General features: G+C 54.5%; 1 protein-coding gene across 8 annotated transcripts in view; it reads left to right on the top strand.

Moving 5' to 3' along the window:
• The window catches only part of RGS12 (regulator of G protein signaling 12), a 96,496-nt gene that overhangs the window by 48,157 nt on the left and 33,867 nt on the right, over positions 1-14,472 (top strand). For 4 of the 8 annotated variants that reach the window (XM_079154379.1, XM_079154380.1, XM_079154384.1 and 1 more), the window contains 2 exons: positions 1,176-1,220; positions 7,978-7,999. In XM_079154379.1, coding sequence (XP_079010505.1) covers positions 1,176-1,220; positions 7,978-7,999 — 67 coding nt within the window. The remainder of the gene's footprint in view (positions 1-1,175; positions 1,221-7,977; positions 8,000-14,472) is intronic. The other 4 variants (XM_079154381.1, XM_079154385.1, XM_079154383.1 and 1 more) reach the window with 1 other exon arrangement.

The following is a 14,472-nucleotide window of genomic DNA, read 5'->3' as shown; positions in this document are numbered from 1 at the left end:
TAGTCTCTTGTGTCTTACTGAAGGTTGGAAGCCCTGAGGCCGTGCACACACACTTTAGATCTCTTCCCTCTCCGACTGCCGTGATGCCAGGCTGTGCTGGCCACTGCAGTGCCGACTGCACCTTCACATTGGTGGTGGACAGAACCCAGTGACAGGCATGGCTAGAGGGTGGCAAAGAAAGTTTTACAGAGGACATCAGTGGATCTGGGCCCAGGCTAGGGTGCTCCATGCCGAGGTGGGAAAGATGTGCACTGCAGAGAGGCCACATCTTCCCTGCCATAGCCATCAGAGTCCTTGGACTGTCACCCACAGTTGGGGTCATACACCCTGTAGGACAGGTACACATGATGTGCACATAGACACAAGCTTGGAAGCAGGGTCCAAAAACAGCCCACACCCTGGGATAGTCTTTGTACTTTCTTTCTAGATTATTTGATTATTTGATATGCTGGTCAAGACCCATCAAACTCATTGGCAGCTCTTAGAGAAATGTGGCTGGAGCTGAAGACCGCGTACTCACGGAGCCAGGAGCAAGCCCTGTGCAGAGCCGGTGCTCAGAGCTGGCTGGCTGAGAGGGCAGGGAGAGTGCCTCCTAGCAGCCTCAGCCCAGCCTCCTGGCCTCCTCAGAGGGCCCCCAGAAGCCAGCGAGGAATTGCCTTGACTATAAGTGGTGAAGGGTTAAAAGGTGAAAGATACCCAGGCGAGGTGGCGCACCCCTGTAAACCCAGCGGCTTGGGAAGCTGAGGCAGGAGGATCTCGAGTTCAAAGCCAGCCTCAGCAAAAGCAAGGTGCTAAGCAACTCAGTGATACCCTGTCTAAATAAAATTCAAAAAAGGATTGGGGATGTGGGGTCAAGTGCCCCTGAGTTTAATCCCCAATACCAAAAAAAAAAAAAGGCTAAAGATATGTGTTAGACACAAGTTGGACCGTTTAGTTCTTAAGGCCTTTATCACTTAGATCACTTGTATTTCTTCTCTTTGTCAAAATCTTCCCTACAACTGGGCAACTTGCAGGCCTTTGGTCTCTTCTTTAGGCATATTATGTGATTATTTAAATGTTAACTGTTCAAGATAGGAAATTTTGTCAGTGGCTAAAAATGGAAAATTTGTATTACTTTATATTATTATATACCAAATAATTTTATATTTTCTAATTGTCTTTATCTGATATTACAGGATAAACCTTGGCAAAGGTTAGCTTCATCATCTAACAGTCTTCATGTAAGTCATGGAAAACGTTCAGAACGTTCATTCAAAATAAAAGATGTCCATGGAGCATGTGTGGTCCACACAGGTTTCCTGCCAAGGGTAAATCCAGTTGAGTCTCCACTGAACTACCGAGTTTAGGAGACTGACTCCAAGGAGTGGAGCCTAAGCTTAAATTAGACATCTAAAACACAGTGCTGGACAAGCAGACCCTCCTTCTTCTCCGTGGCCACGAAGCACCTCTGTGACCTTAGCAATGTGGGTTTCTCCCTATAGCCAGCAAGCAGTTCTGCAGTGGACATCAGTTGAGTGTCCTCTATCCAGTCTAGTTCTGACACTACCTGGCTGGAGATAGCATCAGATCCCACAGGTCCAGGGCTCAGTCCCTTGTACTTCTAACTGACCAGCTATAGCTGAGGTTTCTACAACTTCCCTCCTTGGGTTCATTTAATTTGCTTGAGTGACTCACACAACTCAGGAAAACACATATAGTGGAGTTTTGTTTGTTTTATTTTCTGTGTGCTGGGGGTAAGACCGAGGGCCTTGTGCATACGAAGTATATGTGTTTATTATTTTTAGGATGCAGATGAGCCCTAGGGCACAGCATGTGGGGAGGGACACAGCCTCCACACCCTCTCCTGGGCCACCCTCCTGCTGCCTCCATGTGTTTAGCTGTCTGGAAGCTCCCCAAAGCCAACCCTCTTGGGTTTTTATGAGGACTTCACTGCATTGCTGAGGCTAATAGACTGGGAGGGGAACCCAGCAAGGCCTGTCTGCTCAGTTCTTCTTGTCCTCTCTGTGGGTGTGGGTCAGGACCCTCTGAAATGAGGAGGGTCTTATGGCATATTAGATAAGGTGGAGTGGAGAGTTTCTTTATGAGCAGCTAAAGGCAGGGGAAGACTGGGGTTTCTATAGCTGCACTGGGCAACCTTGGATGCAAATACACATCTCTGTGTCAAAAACATATTGGTCAATCAATTGATAGTGCTCAACATCACTCATTAAAACAGAAGTTTATTTGCTAAAGTTCCAATCTTGGAGAAATTTTGAGGACTGTTTGATTATGGTCTGTGTTTAAATCATAAGCACAAAAACATGCTGACTTATTGGGATGCTTTTCATTGGTGCTTTTGTTTTTGTGGCTGTACATTTTTTCTAAGTAAAATGTAGATAAGGAAATTTAGGAAGAATTAAATAAGTATAGTGTAAGGAAAACAAGTTGCTAATGCCAATTGTCCTGGGTATCAGAAAAACATTAGGAATGGTGTGTTTCAGTTCATAAAAATGTTTATAGTGGTCCAGGTAGGCCAAGAGACTGGGGAATATCTAACTCAAAGTCGCATTGAAGAGTCCGGCCTTATCACACTGTACTCAGCAGTCAACTGAATGGGTGAAAGACTTCAGCGTTAGATCGAAGCGGTGACTCCGGAAGAATGCCTAGGGGAGGGCTGCGAACCGTGGGGCGCCAGAAAGTCCAGGCAACAAACTTAAAAGTAAGTAAGTGGGGTTGCACCAGTTAGCAAGGATTCTGCCACAGCGGGCGGTCTGAGAAGGCGGAGAGCGTTTGCTGACCCAGCTCCAGTACGGGGTAGTTCCCCCGATACCTAAGGAACTCGCCCAGTCAGATGGCAAAACCAATAGCCACCCAGGAACTAGCAAAACCACCAGATCCCAAGCCGCGAAGGCCCGAGTGGACATGCTGCCACAGGAGACGCACTGCCCTTCCGGGACTCAAAACCGTGGCCCTGGGGACGTGCAGTCCATGCCCTGATGGTGACCCCTTGCACCAGCTGCGACGGCTGTGTCTACTCTCACAGAGGCAAGCGCGCTAGCAAGAGGGGAGAAGGGCAAGCCCTCACCACTGTCCATGGAGGGACAGGCGGAGCCCCGTGGAAAAGAGCGTGGAGACTCCTTGAAAAAGGAATTCTAGAACTATTAGGTGGCCAGCAGTCCCAGCGCTGGGCTGGGGACCCAGGGGATGTCAGTCAACATCTCCAGGTCACCTGTGGCTCCACTTTTGCCTTGGCGTCGTGCACTAGCCGAGGACGGCAACATCCTAAGTATCTGTTGACAGGGGTGGGTGCATAAAATGCGGTGTGTGCACGGGGGATGGCATTCTGCCTTGAAGAAGGGGGGGCCCTGGTTGGTGACAGCCCCGAGGGCAGCATGCCAAGAGAAGTAAGCCCGGGCAGGAAGCGGAGGCTGCACGGTCTCACACACAGTCAAGGCACTGAGCTCAGGGAGCGGGGGGCCAAAGGTGGCTGCTGGCCTGCAGGGGTCCCGGGCTTGGGGGCGGTGGAGTCCTAGAGATCCAGCGTGTGGCAGGGAGATGGGCTGGCACACTCCAGGCCATGGGAACACGCTCAGAGGATCTCAGGCTCACACGCACAGAGCCAGCACTGAGGCGAGGCGCGTGTCGCCGTCTGACTGCAGATGTATCACTGTGTACATCAGACACATCGGAACAGTCACTACACACCTCAGGTCACAGCCTCAACACCAAGGACGGTGGACTGCCGTCATCCTCTGATGCCGTTCTTCTGTGGGTAGCATATCTTTTTAGTAATTGAGAGTGTTTTTTCCACATTTTGCAATTTTTTTTTCAAATTTATGTATTTGTGATCAACTCTAGAAATTATTTCCCAGTTACATTGTTGGTGTAACTTTTAAAATTGCTCATCAGCAAAGTGTATCTCTTCCAAATTAGACGCAGAACTGCGGGGTGCCCTCTCCTGCCCCTCCAGGTGCAGGAGGCCAGCCTCAGTCATCCTGGCTGCTCCTAACCTCCTCTCCCCAAGGGAGGCAAATCTAGTCCTGGCTGGGACCCGAGGCTGATGGTTAAGTGCCCTGCCGTCCTGGGGGTGGCACTGAGGAGCAGGGCGTTCCAGCCGCCACATAACGAGAAGTCATGCTGGACTGCAGCGGGCCCACTTACCCTCTGAGTGGTGTGTTTAGGGCTCTGGAGTTCCGCACCCCTGCCGGCCAGGCCGGGGAGTGCAGTCCGGCCAGCATCCGCGGAGTGTTGTGCTGACAGGAGTGGCTGGACTGCCGCCCTGCTCCCCGCCCACGTGCTCTCGGCACTTGCTTCCTGCGCCGAGCTGCGTCCTTCCCCAGCTGAGGTGCCCCCTGCCTGCCCTGTCCCCTCGCGGGCACCGAATATTTCATCCACATCACTTCTTGCCCACATGCAGCCCCTGAGATGTTCCTGAGCTGCTTCTCCTGCCCTGGTCCTGGGCGCTGGCGTGTGAAGCCACTCTGGCACTTCTTGTGCAGGGACCTGGGTGCTGGCTGGTGTGGTGCAGGGTGCATTCTGCCACTCCTGGTGCCTTCCCATAAGAAGAACAGAAAGCAAGTGGATGAATGATGAGTCTGACTAGTTTCTGCAGATCCACCTCATCAGGGAGAGCTGCCACCTGCTCTTCTGGGCGTATGTGAGCCTGGAGGGCACAGTGGTCTTCCAGGTGGTACTGGAATATGTCCCCATGAGTTTTCCTTCCAGGTGAAGTCTTGGTTGGGATGTAAACAGGTCCAGGGGTGAGCAGGAAAGTAGGAAGCCGGGAGAAGAGGGCCAGCCACTGACCCCAGAGGCCCTGCTGCTTGTTTGTGTGCCTTAGCAGCAGTTCCTGCAGAGTCAGCTGCTGGATGCAGACTTCAGGGACCCCGAGCAGATTGCCTCAGGGCGCGGGGTTCTTGTGACCTCGAGTTCTCACTGCCCACACAGAGTCCACCAGCCTGTGGCTCCACGGAGGTGGGCTTGGAAGGTGATTCTGGAATATCCACACAAGCTGGGGGAGGGCAGAGGCAGGGCTCAGAGACTTCCAGTCTCCTGCACATTGCTAACAAGACACAGTGACCCGAAGCCTCTTTGGGGACATCCTTGGTGTTCCCGAGGGCTCTCAGGGCTGGTGGGCTGTCCTCCTCAGGAGCTGTCCCTGGAGCCAAGCCTGCTGCTGCTCCCTCCCACAGCCTCCCTCGCCTGGGGCTCCTCCTGCTTGGACTGGCTGCGACTTGCTGCCGCTGCGCTCTGCTGCTCATGCTCTGTTCTTGCCTGTGGGCCTCGTCACTGCTGCCAGTGCCTGGGTTTCCAGCACCGTCTTCTGATTCCCCTGCCCTTTCCTGGACCTTCCTCCCGTTCAGCCTCTGCTGAGGCTTCCCCCTCGGCAGCTGCACTTCCCTCGTCAGACGCCTGAGCGGCTGGCTCCTTCAGACCTGCCCTCGCTTCCCCTGTGGCAGCACTTCTCCTTTCTGTAGTTGTGGTTGTCTGACAGCCGCATGATCTCCCCGCGTCTGGGCTGCATGGCTGCTCTTCTGCCTTCCCTGTGGGCTCCCAGGCGGCCTGCTTCCGTGGACTGGGGCTTTCCTGCCGGAGGGCTTGTGTGTGCTGCTGCCTGGAGCCATGGTCCCTGCCTGGTCCACACCCTCAGGGTCCTTTCGGGCTCACCTCCTTTATACCTGCTCCAGTCCCCTGTCCTCACCGCCCTCAGGGATCACCCTGACTTTTTTTGGAGCAGTAGTCTGCTAAAAACTTGTTTGTCTCTGCATTGTCTTTTTTCTATCTTTCTATAAACCTAGAACCATTTGAAAAAACACAGTTTACAAAAGTCCTTGTGTATCATCACCTGCCTCTGTGGCCCTGCTTTGAGCGCTTCCTGGAGGCTCTGTCTGCCCGTGCTGTCAGGCAACAGTGCCACTCTGCCCTCTTCCAGGCCTCTGGTAGACAGCACACCCCATTGCCCCTCACACCCTGTCCCTTGCCTCTCCTGGGCTTCCGAGTGCCCTCTGACTCTGAGCATGTGCAGGTTTTCCAGTGTACTGTGTTCAGTCCCCCAGAATCTCAGAACCTAGTGTTGCTATAAGGGACAGAAAGTGTCCCTTATTTGGGAAGTTTACATTTGCAGATTTGTCTTTCAGTTGTCGAAGGTGTTGCTGTCTGTGCACGGTGCTGCAGAGCTGCTTCTCTGTCCCATGGAAGCAGCTGGCTTTGGGTGTCGTGCAGGCTTATGCTGTGGGAGTAGGTGGCCCATAGCGGGCATGGAGAGGGCCAGGTTTCAGAGCATGTGTAGGTGCCTGTGGAGGAGGCCACCCGCAGTGGCCCTACTGCCTGCTGGGCGTCTGCTCTTCCTCCTTCCCATCTGACAAGAGGAAAGCTAGAAGCAGACACCTGCTGCTTGCAGTCAGGGCCCAGGACCCTCGGGACCTGGGTTTTTATGTTTCTGAATCAGGACCTGTGATGGCTTGAAGCATGATGGTTTGAAGGCCTGGCAGCCTGTTTTCCATGCAGGGCCAGAGGCAGGGTTTGGGGTCAAATAGGAAATGGAAAGCACCAGTCAATGTGTGGCACTTGCTTTAAAGTTTAAGCGGCGTGTGTACCCTTTGGTCCCTGTAGTGCCGTGGGTGGGGGCTCCTCCTGTTTTTCTTTGGTCTGACCTCCCTCCCCACCCCAGTGGGGGTCCTCAGGCTTCACTTGTTTGGATTTTGGCCTGAGGGGTCTTAAAACCCTAATACGCTCCACTGATTGGGGTGGCCCAGGATGGAGGAAGAGGCCCCACTCTGTTTTGGGCTGAACTGTTGAGTCTGGGTCTTCTTGCCCTCAGCCCTGCTTGCTGCTCTCTGGTCATTTGTCCTGAGTGCCCACCCTTCCCAGTCAAGCCCTGAAGCAGGGATGGCTGGAGCCTGGGAGGCGGGTGCTGCAGGTGGTGGGCAGTGGTGTGCTGGATGTGGCAGACCCTGCGGGACAGCCAGGCTCCCTGGGCCTCTGCCCTGGGCATTCTGCTTCCTGCCCACTCCCAGACCTGTGGCCAGTGTTGGGACTGGACACCTACCCAGGGGCAAGGCCCTACCTGCTGTCCTCCCAGCTCCTTTCCTCCACAGGGATCTTCCTGTGTCCCCCGGATGCCACCTCCCTCAGTCAGGCCCCTCTCTAGGCTCTCCTCTCCCTTCTGTCCCAGTCTGGGCTATCACTGCCTCCCTGACCAGCAGCCTTGGGCGTGGTGTCCTGATGGTCTTCTAGAGCACCAGCTTCCTCAGAGGTGCCTGCCTGGCTGGCCACCTTCCCTCAGAGAACCATTTGTGGCTTGTTTTTTGATGTCTGCCCTTCCTGCAGCACCCTGCTGGCACGACAGCCTCCCTGCATGACCAGCTCTCCTGCCCCAGCTGTCTTTGTCCCTGTCCCTTTAAAGCAGTCCTCCTTGCCTCCAGCCTCACACTCTCCCTCGTTCCCTCCCACACCCCCTCCGTGGAGGCTTCTCCCTCCTGCCTGAGGTGGCCACTCTCCCATGTCCTGGGGCGGGGGGGGGGGGCGACTGGACACGCCTTCCTCCTAGCTGTCACCTGGGGGGCCCTGCCCCCTTCGGCCCAGGTCCTGTCCCACGGGGAGATGGTTCTGCTGGGTCTGGAGGGGGAAGATCCCACCCTGCGAGAGTGGACCTGGAGGCCAGCGGGGCCCTTGGAGCCTCCTCCAGGGGTGTGTCGATTACAGAGCTCCATACTGAAGTGCAAATTGTGGTCACTGAGGAGGCCTTTACCCGGACTGTGATGTCAGACATGCTGGGATTTGTTCTTTCAAATGGAAATGACGGTGACTTCCCTCTGCTGGAGTCAGGCTGGGGCGGAGTTGGCTGGGGAGGTGGGAGCCGCCAGGCCTGACTGGCGGCTGCTGGGCTGGTCTCCACACCTCTGGGACAGGCCTCTGGGAGCCGTCCTGAGTCCCTCCCTGGTTGCGCTCGCTGTTGTGCGGCCTCATTAACTCATGTCTCTCTCTCTTTTCTTTCAGTCTGCAACTGTGTCTGATGGTGGTAAGTCACAATTTCTGATGTATATTCTTTTAACTGAACATTTCAAATTTTAAAAATGTATTTGCCATTTGCTGCACTCAAGAAAGATGTTTTCTTTACCTTTCCTTGTCCGCTTGTGGGAGGCTGTTGGTCGGGCTGGGGGGAGCTTTTAGGTGGCCGTGCCTGTGTTCCGGGAGTGACTGGCCGCAGGCAGCCGGCGTCTGTGTGCAACAGGTTGAAGCATGCCCTGCTGCCTCCTGGTTGTACAACCAGCTGTTAAACCAGCCAGTTAGGGTTTCAGTGTGCTTGTTGAATTTGAGCAATTCTGGAAATTTGAGGGAGACTCAGTAGCTAAACCTCCTTCTGAGAAGTTTAGCGGATGCACCGGGAGCCTGGGTGGAGAGGAATCGAGCACTCGCTTTCTGTCTTGAAGTGGGATTCTTTCAATGTGACTGGTCCAAAAAGGAAATGGCCAGAAATGTCTTGTTTCACTTAAGATTCCTCCCAGATAATCTTGTCATTTTAGTTCAGTGATTTTTTAAAAACTCTCCAAAATCGCCTAGAGAGCATCACCCCAGGCCCCCTTGCTTCCTGTAGTACCTGCAGAAACCCTCCTGCTCACATCTGCTGCTCTTTTCCGTGGTTCTGATCTAATCCTCGGCCTTTGAGAGTTGGGTTGCTGATGTCCCCAAAGGTGTCTACATTTTATGTTCATCTCTGTGCTGGGCACGATGACAGCACGAGCTGCCCACTCTGGGGCGGGTGCGGCAGTGAGGATGGGAATCACAGAGGAGCTACGTGCCATTTCATGGCGACTTCCAGGTGTCCCACAGCTGCTGGCTCCAGTCCTCGGCCTCAGAAAGGGCTGGAGGGCAGAGGTAAGGCTCAGAGGCCGCCCCTGTGTGGTGCTGGTGGCCCAGCCTGTGGCGGGTATCTGGAATGGCAAAGGTGCTAACACTGGAGCCAGGCCAGGTGGACCTGCAGCTCAGGAAAGGAATCATGTCCTGTGTTCTGTACAGGGAGGATCTGGCCACTCGGGCAGCCTCAAGCTGGGAGTGGGAACTTCCTTAATGACAGAAGAGAGGCAGGATGCGCGACAGACTCAGGCTGCACATGCAGCCTATAGGGTCCTCCACCTGGGCTCTGCTCTGCTCTGCTTTGCTTCTTCTGGTGGAAGACGTTCATCTTTGCAGGACGTGTATGAACTTGAGGGGCCTCCCGAGCATGTCCAGTTGAATCATACTGATGCTCGTTTCTGCAGACAGGAACCCTGGGAGTCTTGCTGGGGCACCCTTGCTGTAGCTTTTAGAAGCTTCCCTTCCCAAGTGTGGGAAGTCCCTGGCTTGCAGTCCCATTGCTCCCGGGGCTGTTTCTGGGGAAGTGGTGTCCTAGCTGGTGATGGCCCTCCTGCTGTCCCCTGCTCCTTCTCTACCACAGGCCCTGGGCTGTCAGAACGGCCCTGCTGCTTGGTGGAGGTGCGCTCTGGCCAAGTAGGGCAGAGGGGAGCGTGCCTGGACTTCAATAGCAATGCCACTCATCCATGTGTTTTATTTCATCACTTCTCAAACATGCAATTATTTTTCCACCTTCACTTACTTTTCTGATTATAAGAGTAAAAACAAAGTTGCCTGGTTTAGAATGCTTGTGAATTCCAGAAGGCCTTAGTACCTGCCACTGTTACAGGCAGGGACACTGGGCGGAGCAAGCAGTTGATGGAGGTTCAGACACTGGGGACCCTGTTGGGGCTCAGGCCTGGAGGAGTGCTGCGGGCAGCCAGGCTCTCTGCCTTCCCCGCCCTGGTCCTTTTCATCCTCCTCCTTGGCCTAGGCCTACCCCAGTCGCCTTGCTGCATAGTCCCAAGGCCCCCCACAGGCGCGCCGAGGCGCTTGCTGAGAGGGCCACAGGGAAGTGCTGAGATATTTTTACAGTCCTGGTCAGTGGTAGATTGAGGCTCGTGCAGGGGGCCTGGGAACCATAGTACCACACTGCTTCTGTGGGTAAAATGTGCTCCACGTGCCAGTAGGGCCAGGACCAGCTGTGCAGTGCCCTGCTCACGTGGCAGGGCAGGGCAGGGCAGGGCACCGCTGCCTCCTCACCACTGGCTGTGGTGATTATTGGAGTGCCAGCCAGGCCAGAGAGAGGCCTTGGCTCTGCTCCCGTGGGCCTTGTCCTGTGGTGCGTCCCTTGGGCCCCACCCTGCTCCCCACAGCTCTGCGGCTCCCTTCTAGGAAGGTGGACAAGGCTTTCCCTGCCATCTTGTCAACAAGGGTGTGTTCTACTTTCTCAGACAGAAAGGGGCCTATAAAGTCCACCCCTGAGGGCAGAGACCACCCTGGGGAGGTAGGAGAGGAAGGTGGTTAGGAAAAAGAACAGCACATTCTGGCTCAGAGAAGGAAGAACATTCTAGCATTCAGACGCTTCCCAGTGATCTGCCTTATGAGAAATTATCCAGACAGAAGGCGAAGTCGACCTGGAAGGACATCTTAAGTTGTTAAGAAACATCCAGTGTGTGACCCCGGTGTGTGGGGGCAGTGCCTTGCCTAGCACATGCTGGGCTCTGGGTTGGACCCCAGCTCCGCAGAGAAAGAGGAGGAAGAGAGGAAGAAAAGGTGGGGAGGGGAGGTGGAGGGCCGCCTGATGTTGATGCAAAAGAGAAACTGATTCTCTGGTTCTGGGTTTTAGCTCACAGTGCTGGATTGCCATGGAGCTCAGTCGACCCCAAGGGCTGGGAGTCAGTAGGTGGATGTGGCTTTCAGGGGACCATGGGACGTCTTTTCCTAAGCTCTCCTTGCTGCCTGAGCTTGTCCCTCGGCTCTCCCTCTGAGCCTGTGGCCCCGCAGTCTCCCAGCCCTGGCGTACTTGAGCCCGGACTCTGCCTCGCAGTCCTGGCAGCCCCTCCACCTGGCCCATCCCTCGGCAGTCTCCCTAAGACATTGGCATTTTCTTGCTGGGGTGCTGTTGCCCTGCTCTCCTCTCCAGTGGCCCCCCAGATAGCCCCTACTCTTTCTGTCCCTGGTACCTGCTCCTGCCAACTGCCCCTTGCTCTGAGTTGTGGCCCACGCTTGTCGTCCTCCCAGCACTACTGTCTGTGGCCCCTCAAGAGAGCGACCTTGATGAGGCAGCTCAGGGCTGGCCGCGGAGCTGAGCAAGGGGAGGCAGGAGAGCGGAGCTTGAGGACTGCTGCACTGCGTCAGCCAGAGCATCCTGGTGCCTGGGGTTGGCGCTGGCTCTCAAGAGTACAGGCGCAGTTCCTCTGGTTGGGTGGAGCCGGGCCTGCCCTGGCCCTCCTGGCCATGGCGCCCGTCTTCCTCCGGGCCGGCTGCTGGGGCTCAGTTGGCTGGGGACACCTGTCGGACCTTTGTTTCCACTCTTGGCTCTCCCTGCTTTTGCCCTGGTCTTACCTGGAGTGTGGCTTCCTCATCTGCAGTCAGGACGGGCCCTCTCCCTGGCTAGGGCTGTGTAGCTGTGGGACAGGGCTTGTTGGTTTAGTTTTGGAATGGAAGGTTAGCCGGAATGGAAAAAGAACAATAATGGGCTCACTGTCCTTCCTCATCTCACCCTCCTGCTGCACCCCGTGAGAAGCTGCTCCCTGGGCTTGGCCAGGGCTCTGCTCCAAGCTCCCGAGCAGGTCACACTCCTGGTCTCAGCCCTGGTGACCCCCATCGGGTGCCTGTGACTGTGGGGGTCAGGCTTTGGCCAGTGTGGAAATGTGTGCTTCCTATGCCCAGGCCTGGCCACCCTCCTCCTCCTAAAGGGCAGCCCAACCCTGTCTCTGGCCCGCCTGCCCAAGGCTGAGGCTGTTTACCAACTGCTCCATGTCTCCTGTTCAGCTTTGGTTTTAGAAGTGACTCATCTGTCAGGGGTTTGAGATTTGGAGGTCTCCCCCTTAACTTCTGTCCCTGTACCCAGACAGCCTCCTTGTGGCCCTTGGTTGTCCTTGGAGTGATCTGCCAGCTTTATGCTGGCCCTGAGCTCCTGGACTGCAGTTTAATGCCAGGCTGTGGGCTGAAGATCTGAGCTCCCCAGTATCCACAGCTACGGGCTCAGCTCTGGAGTCATCTCGTTCTGGCTGTGCCTTCCTCCGCACCCAGGGCTGGTGAAACCCTCCCGGCGGGCTCCTGTGGGCTCCTGCAGTGCAGCACCCTGCTGCTGCAGGCCCGTGTGCCGTGGAGATGGCTGCCTGGTGGTGCAGGGTGGCTCCTATTGTGGAGTGATTTTGAGGAATTGAGCGCGTTCATCTTTTCATCTTTAAAACAGAGTATTGAAGTTGTTCATATTTTGGGCAAGTGACTTTACGGTCTGTCAAATTATGAAAGATAAAGGGAGATGTAAAAAGTTTGAGAGCAGCACCACGGCTGTGTATATAGCATTATTTAGTGAATTAACATTATTTTCTCATTAGAAAAACAGTATAGCCTAATTACACACTTTTCAAAAAATGTCTGCTAAGTAGCAGAGGTGGACTGTTACTTTGTAATGGTGGAAGCTTGTTTCCCCAGAGCCCTGCGGCCTGGTGTGTGCACTCCTCATGCTTTGCTTCTGGACTTGACTGGCTTGGCACTCAGCTCACAGTGGCTTGGTCCCCACAGTGCATCCGGCTGGGTTTCTCAGTGAAGTGTGGAGGCCTCCAGCATTTCGTTTGTTTCTAGTTCTACAAGATTTTGGAGAGAGTTTTTATTAGTAGATATCATGAAACTTTTTTTTCAAGAGTAATAAAGCCAGTGAACACGTCCCTCCTTCCCTCCCTCCCAGACGTCATGTCTGCTCTTGGGGCAGGAGTGCTTCTGGACTTTGTTGTACAACACTAGAGTGACTGTGGAGTCCCTCCTGGCTTCTTACCTCAACCTCCTCCCCAGAGACCCCACCTGGATGCAGTGTGCACCCTCCCTTTTCCAAGGGAATTTGTGAGTGACTTCTTAGGGAAAACAAAACAAAGCCCTCCTTCATGAAGCCTTAGGCATGAGAAAGTCGGGTCCTTGCCCAGCAATCCTGGCCTTAGAGGTGGAGAGTGGCTTCCGGGGGACATCAGCTGAGAGGACCTACTTTGGAGTGGTCAGGGAGGAGGTGCTCAGGCCCCTGGCCTTGGCCGGCTCCTCAGGGCCCCAGCTCTGGGCCAGGAGGCACAGACTCCAGGACAACTGCTGCCCGCCAGCCTGTGCTGCCCTGGGCGTCTCCATCCCCTGCGTTTCTGTCACTCTCCTGAGACTTTGTTCTGTGGTGATCGCTCTCCCAGGTGCTGGATAACATGGAGGCACAGGTCCCGGCCTTGCTCTCCACTCCACTGCCCGGGCCACCGGCCTCCGTTCCCAGTGCTGGATGTCCCCCAGCAGGCTAGCCCTAGGGTTTTTCCGGTGACAGTCCTCCCTGAGTCTTGGCCAATTTGAATATGTCAAGTGTAGATAACATCTGGGAAGGAACGTGGATGACAAATGTCTAATTAGAACCCTTAATTTATGTCATTATGCAAATTACACCTCACGTAAGTGACACTAATTTAGGAAGGCCTGTCTCCTCCTCTTGTGTTCATGGTGCTGCCCTGTTTAGACACTCCAGATGCATTCTTGTTAGAACTTCCCTTCAAGCAGTGAAAATAGTTCATGTACTGCAAAGTGCACACACTATCAATGAGCACACCTGCATTGCAGCCCCCGACAAGAGGCAGGGGCCCCCGGGACCCCGCTCCTTCAGCGGATTGCTGGCCTGGGTGCTGACACCAGAGCTAGTTTTCGCCTATTTTTTAACTTAAAAAAAAATGATGCGTTGCATGCTCTCCAGGGTGTGGCTTCCTTCACTTAGCATTAGGCTCCTGGGCCGTGTGCACATGCATGAGAGGCCATTGGCCCCCATGCCTGTGCCCTGCTCACTGCTCAAGCAGTCAACTGTGCGCGTACCTCCTGGTGGCTCTGCACTGCGCAGGTCTTGGTGGTCATCTTTGGCATCTTCTCTGTGGTTGGCTGAGCCACGGGGTCATGTGGAGCAACTGGATTCTGGGCAAGCCGCGTCCCCCTGAGTCTTAGCATTGTCTGTGTGCACTGTGGCCCTTCAAATGTGAGTATGGGCCTTGAAGTGCTTTTTAGATTTGCAGTTCTCTGAAGACTAGTCCATTTCCACATGTCTCTGGCCATTGAAAGCCCCCCATTCAAGACTTTTGCTGGTTTTCTTGCAGACTGTCTGTCTTAGTGATTTGTAGAAAATTTAAAAATATAAATTCTGGAAACGATTTTTGTGTTGGGTTCACATAGGTGGGTAAGCCCTGCATTGGGGTTAAATGCTGTTCTTCAGCTTACCTTTTGTTCTCTTGGAGAGTGTTCTTTCCATGACCAGAAGTTCCTAAATAACCCCCTGATGGTTCTCCCTCCAAGCAGAGCTGGTATCCCTTCTGCAGCATTCTTTGGCCTTCCCAAGAGCACAAAGGTAAAACTCTTACTGCTTCCTCTTTCAAGCATGAGCTGTGGATCCTCCCGCAGTGGATTCTGTGCCTGACGTGAGGCAGG

The sequence above is a fragment of the Sciurus vulgaris genome (genome assembly GCF_902686455.1).
Source record: "Sciurus vulgaris genome assembly, chromosome: 9".
Taxonomy (NCBI): Eukaryota; Metazoa; Chordata; class Mammalia; order Rodentia; family Sciuridae; genus Sciurus; species Sciurus vulgaris.
Note: the sequence above shows the minus strand (reverse complement) of the source record. Positions and strands in the feature narration are given on the sequence as shown.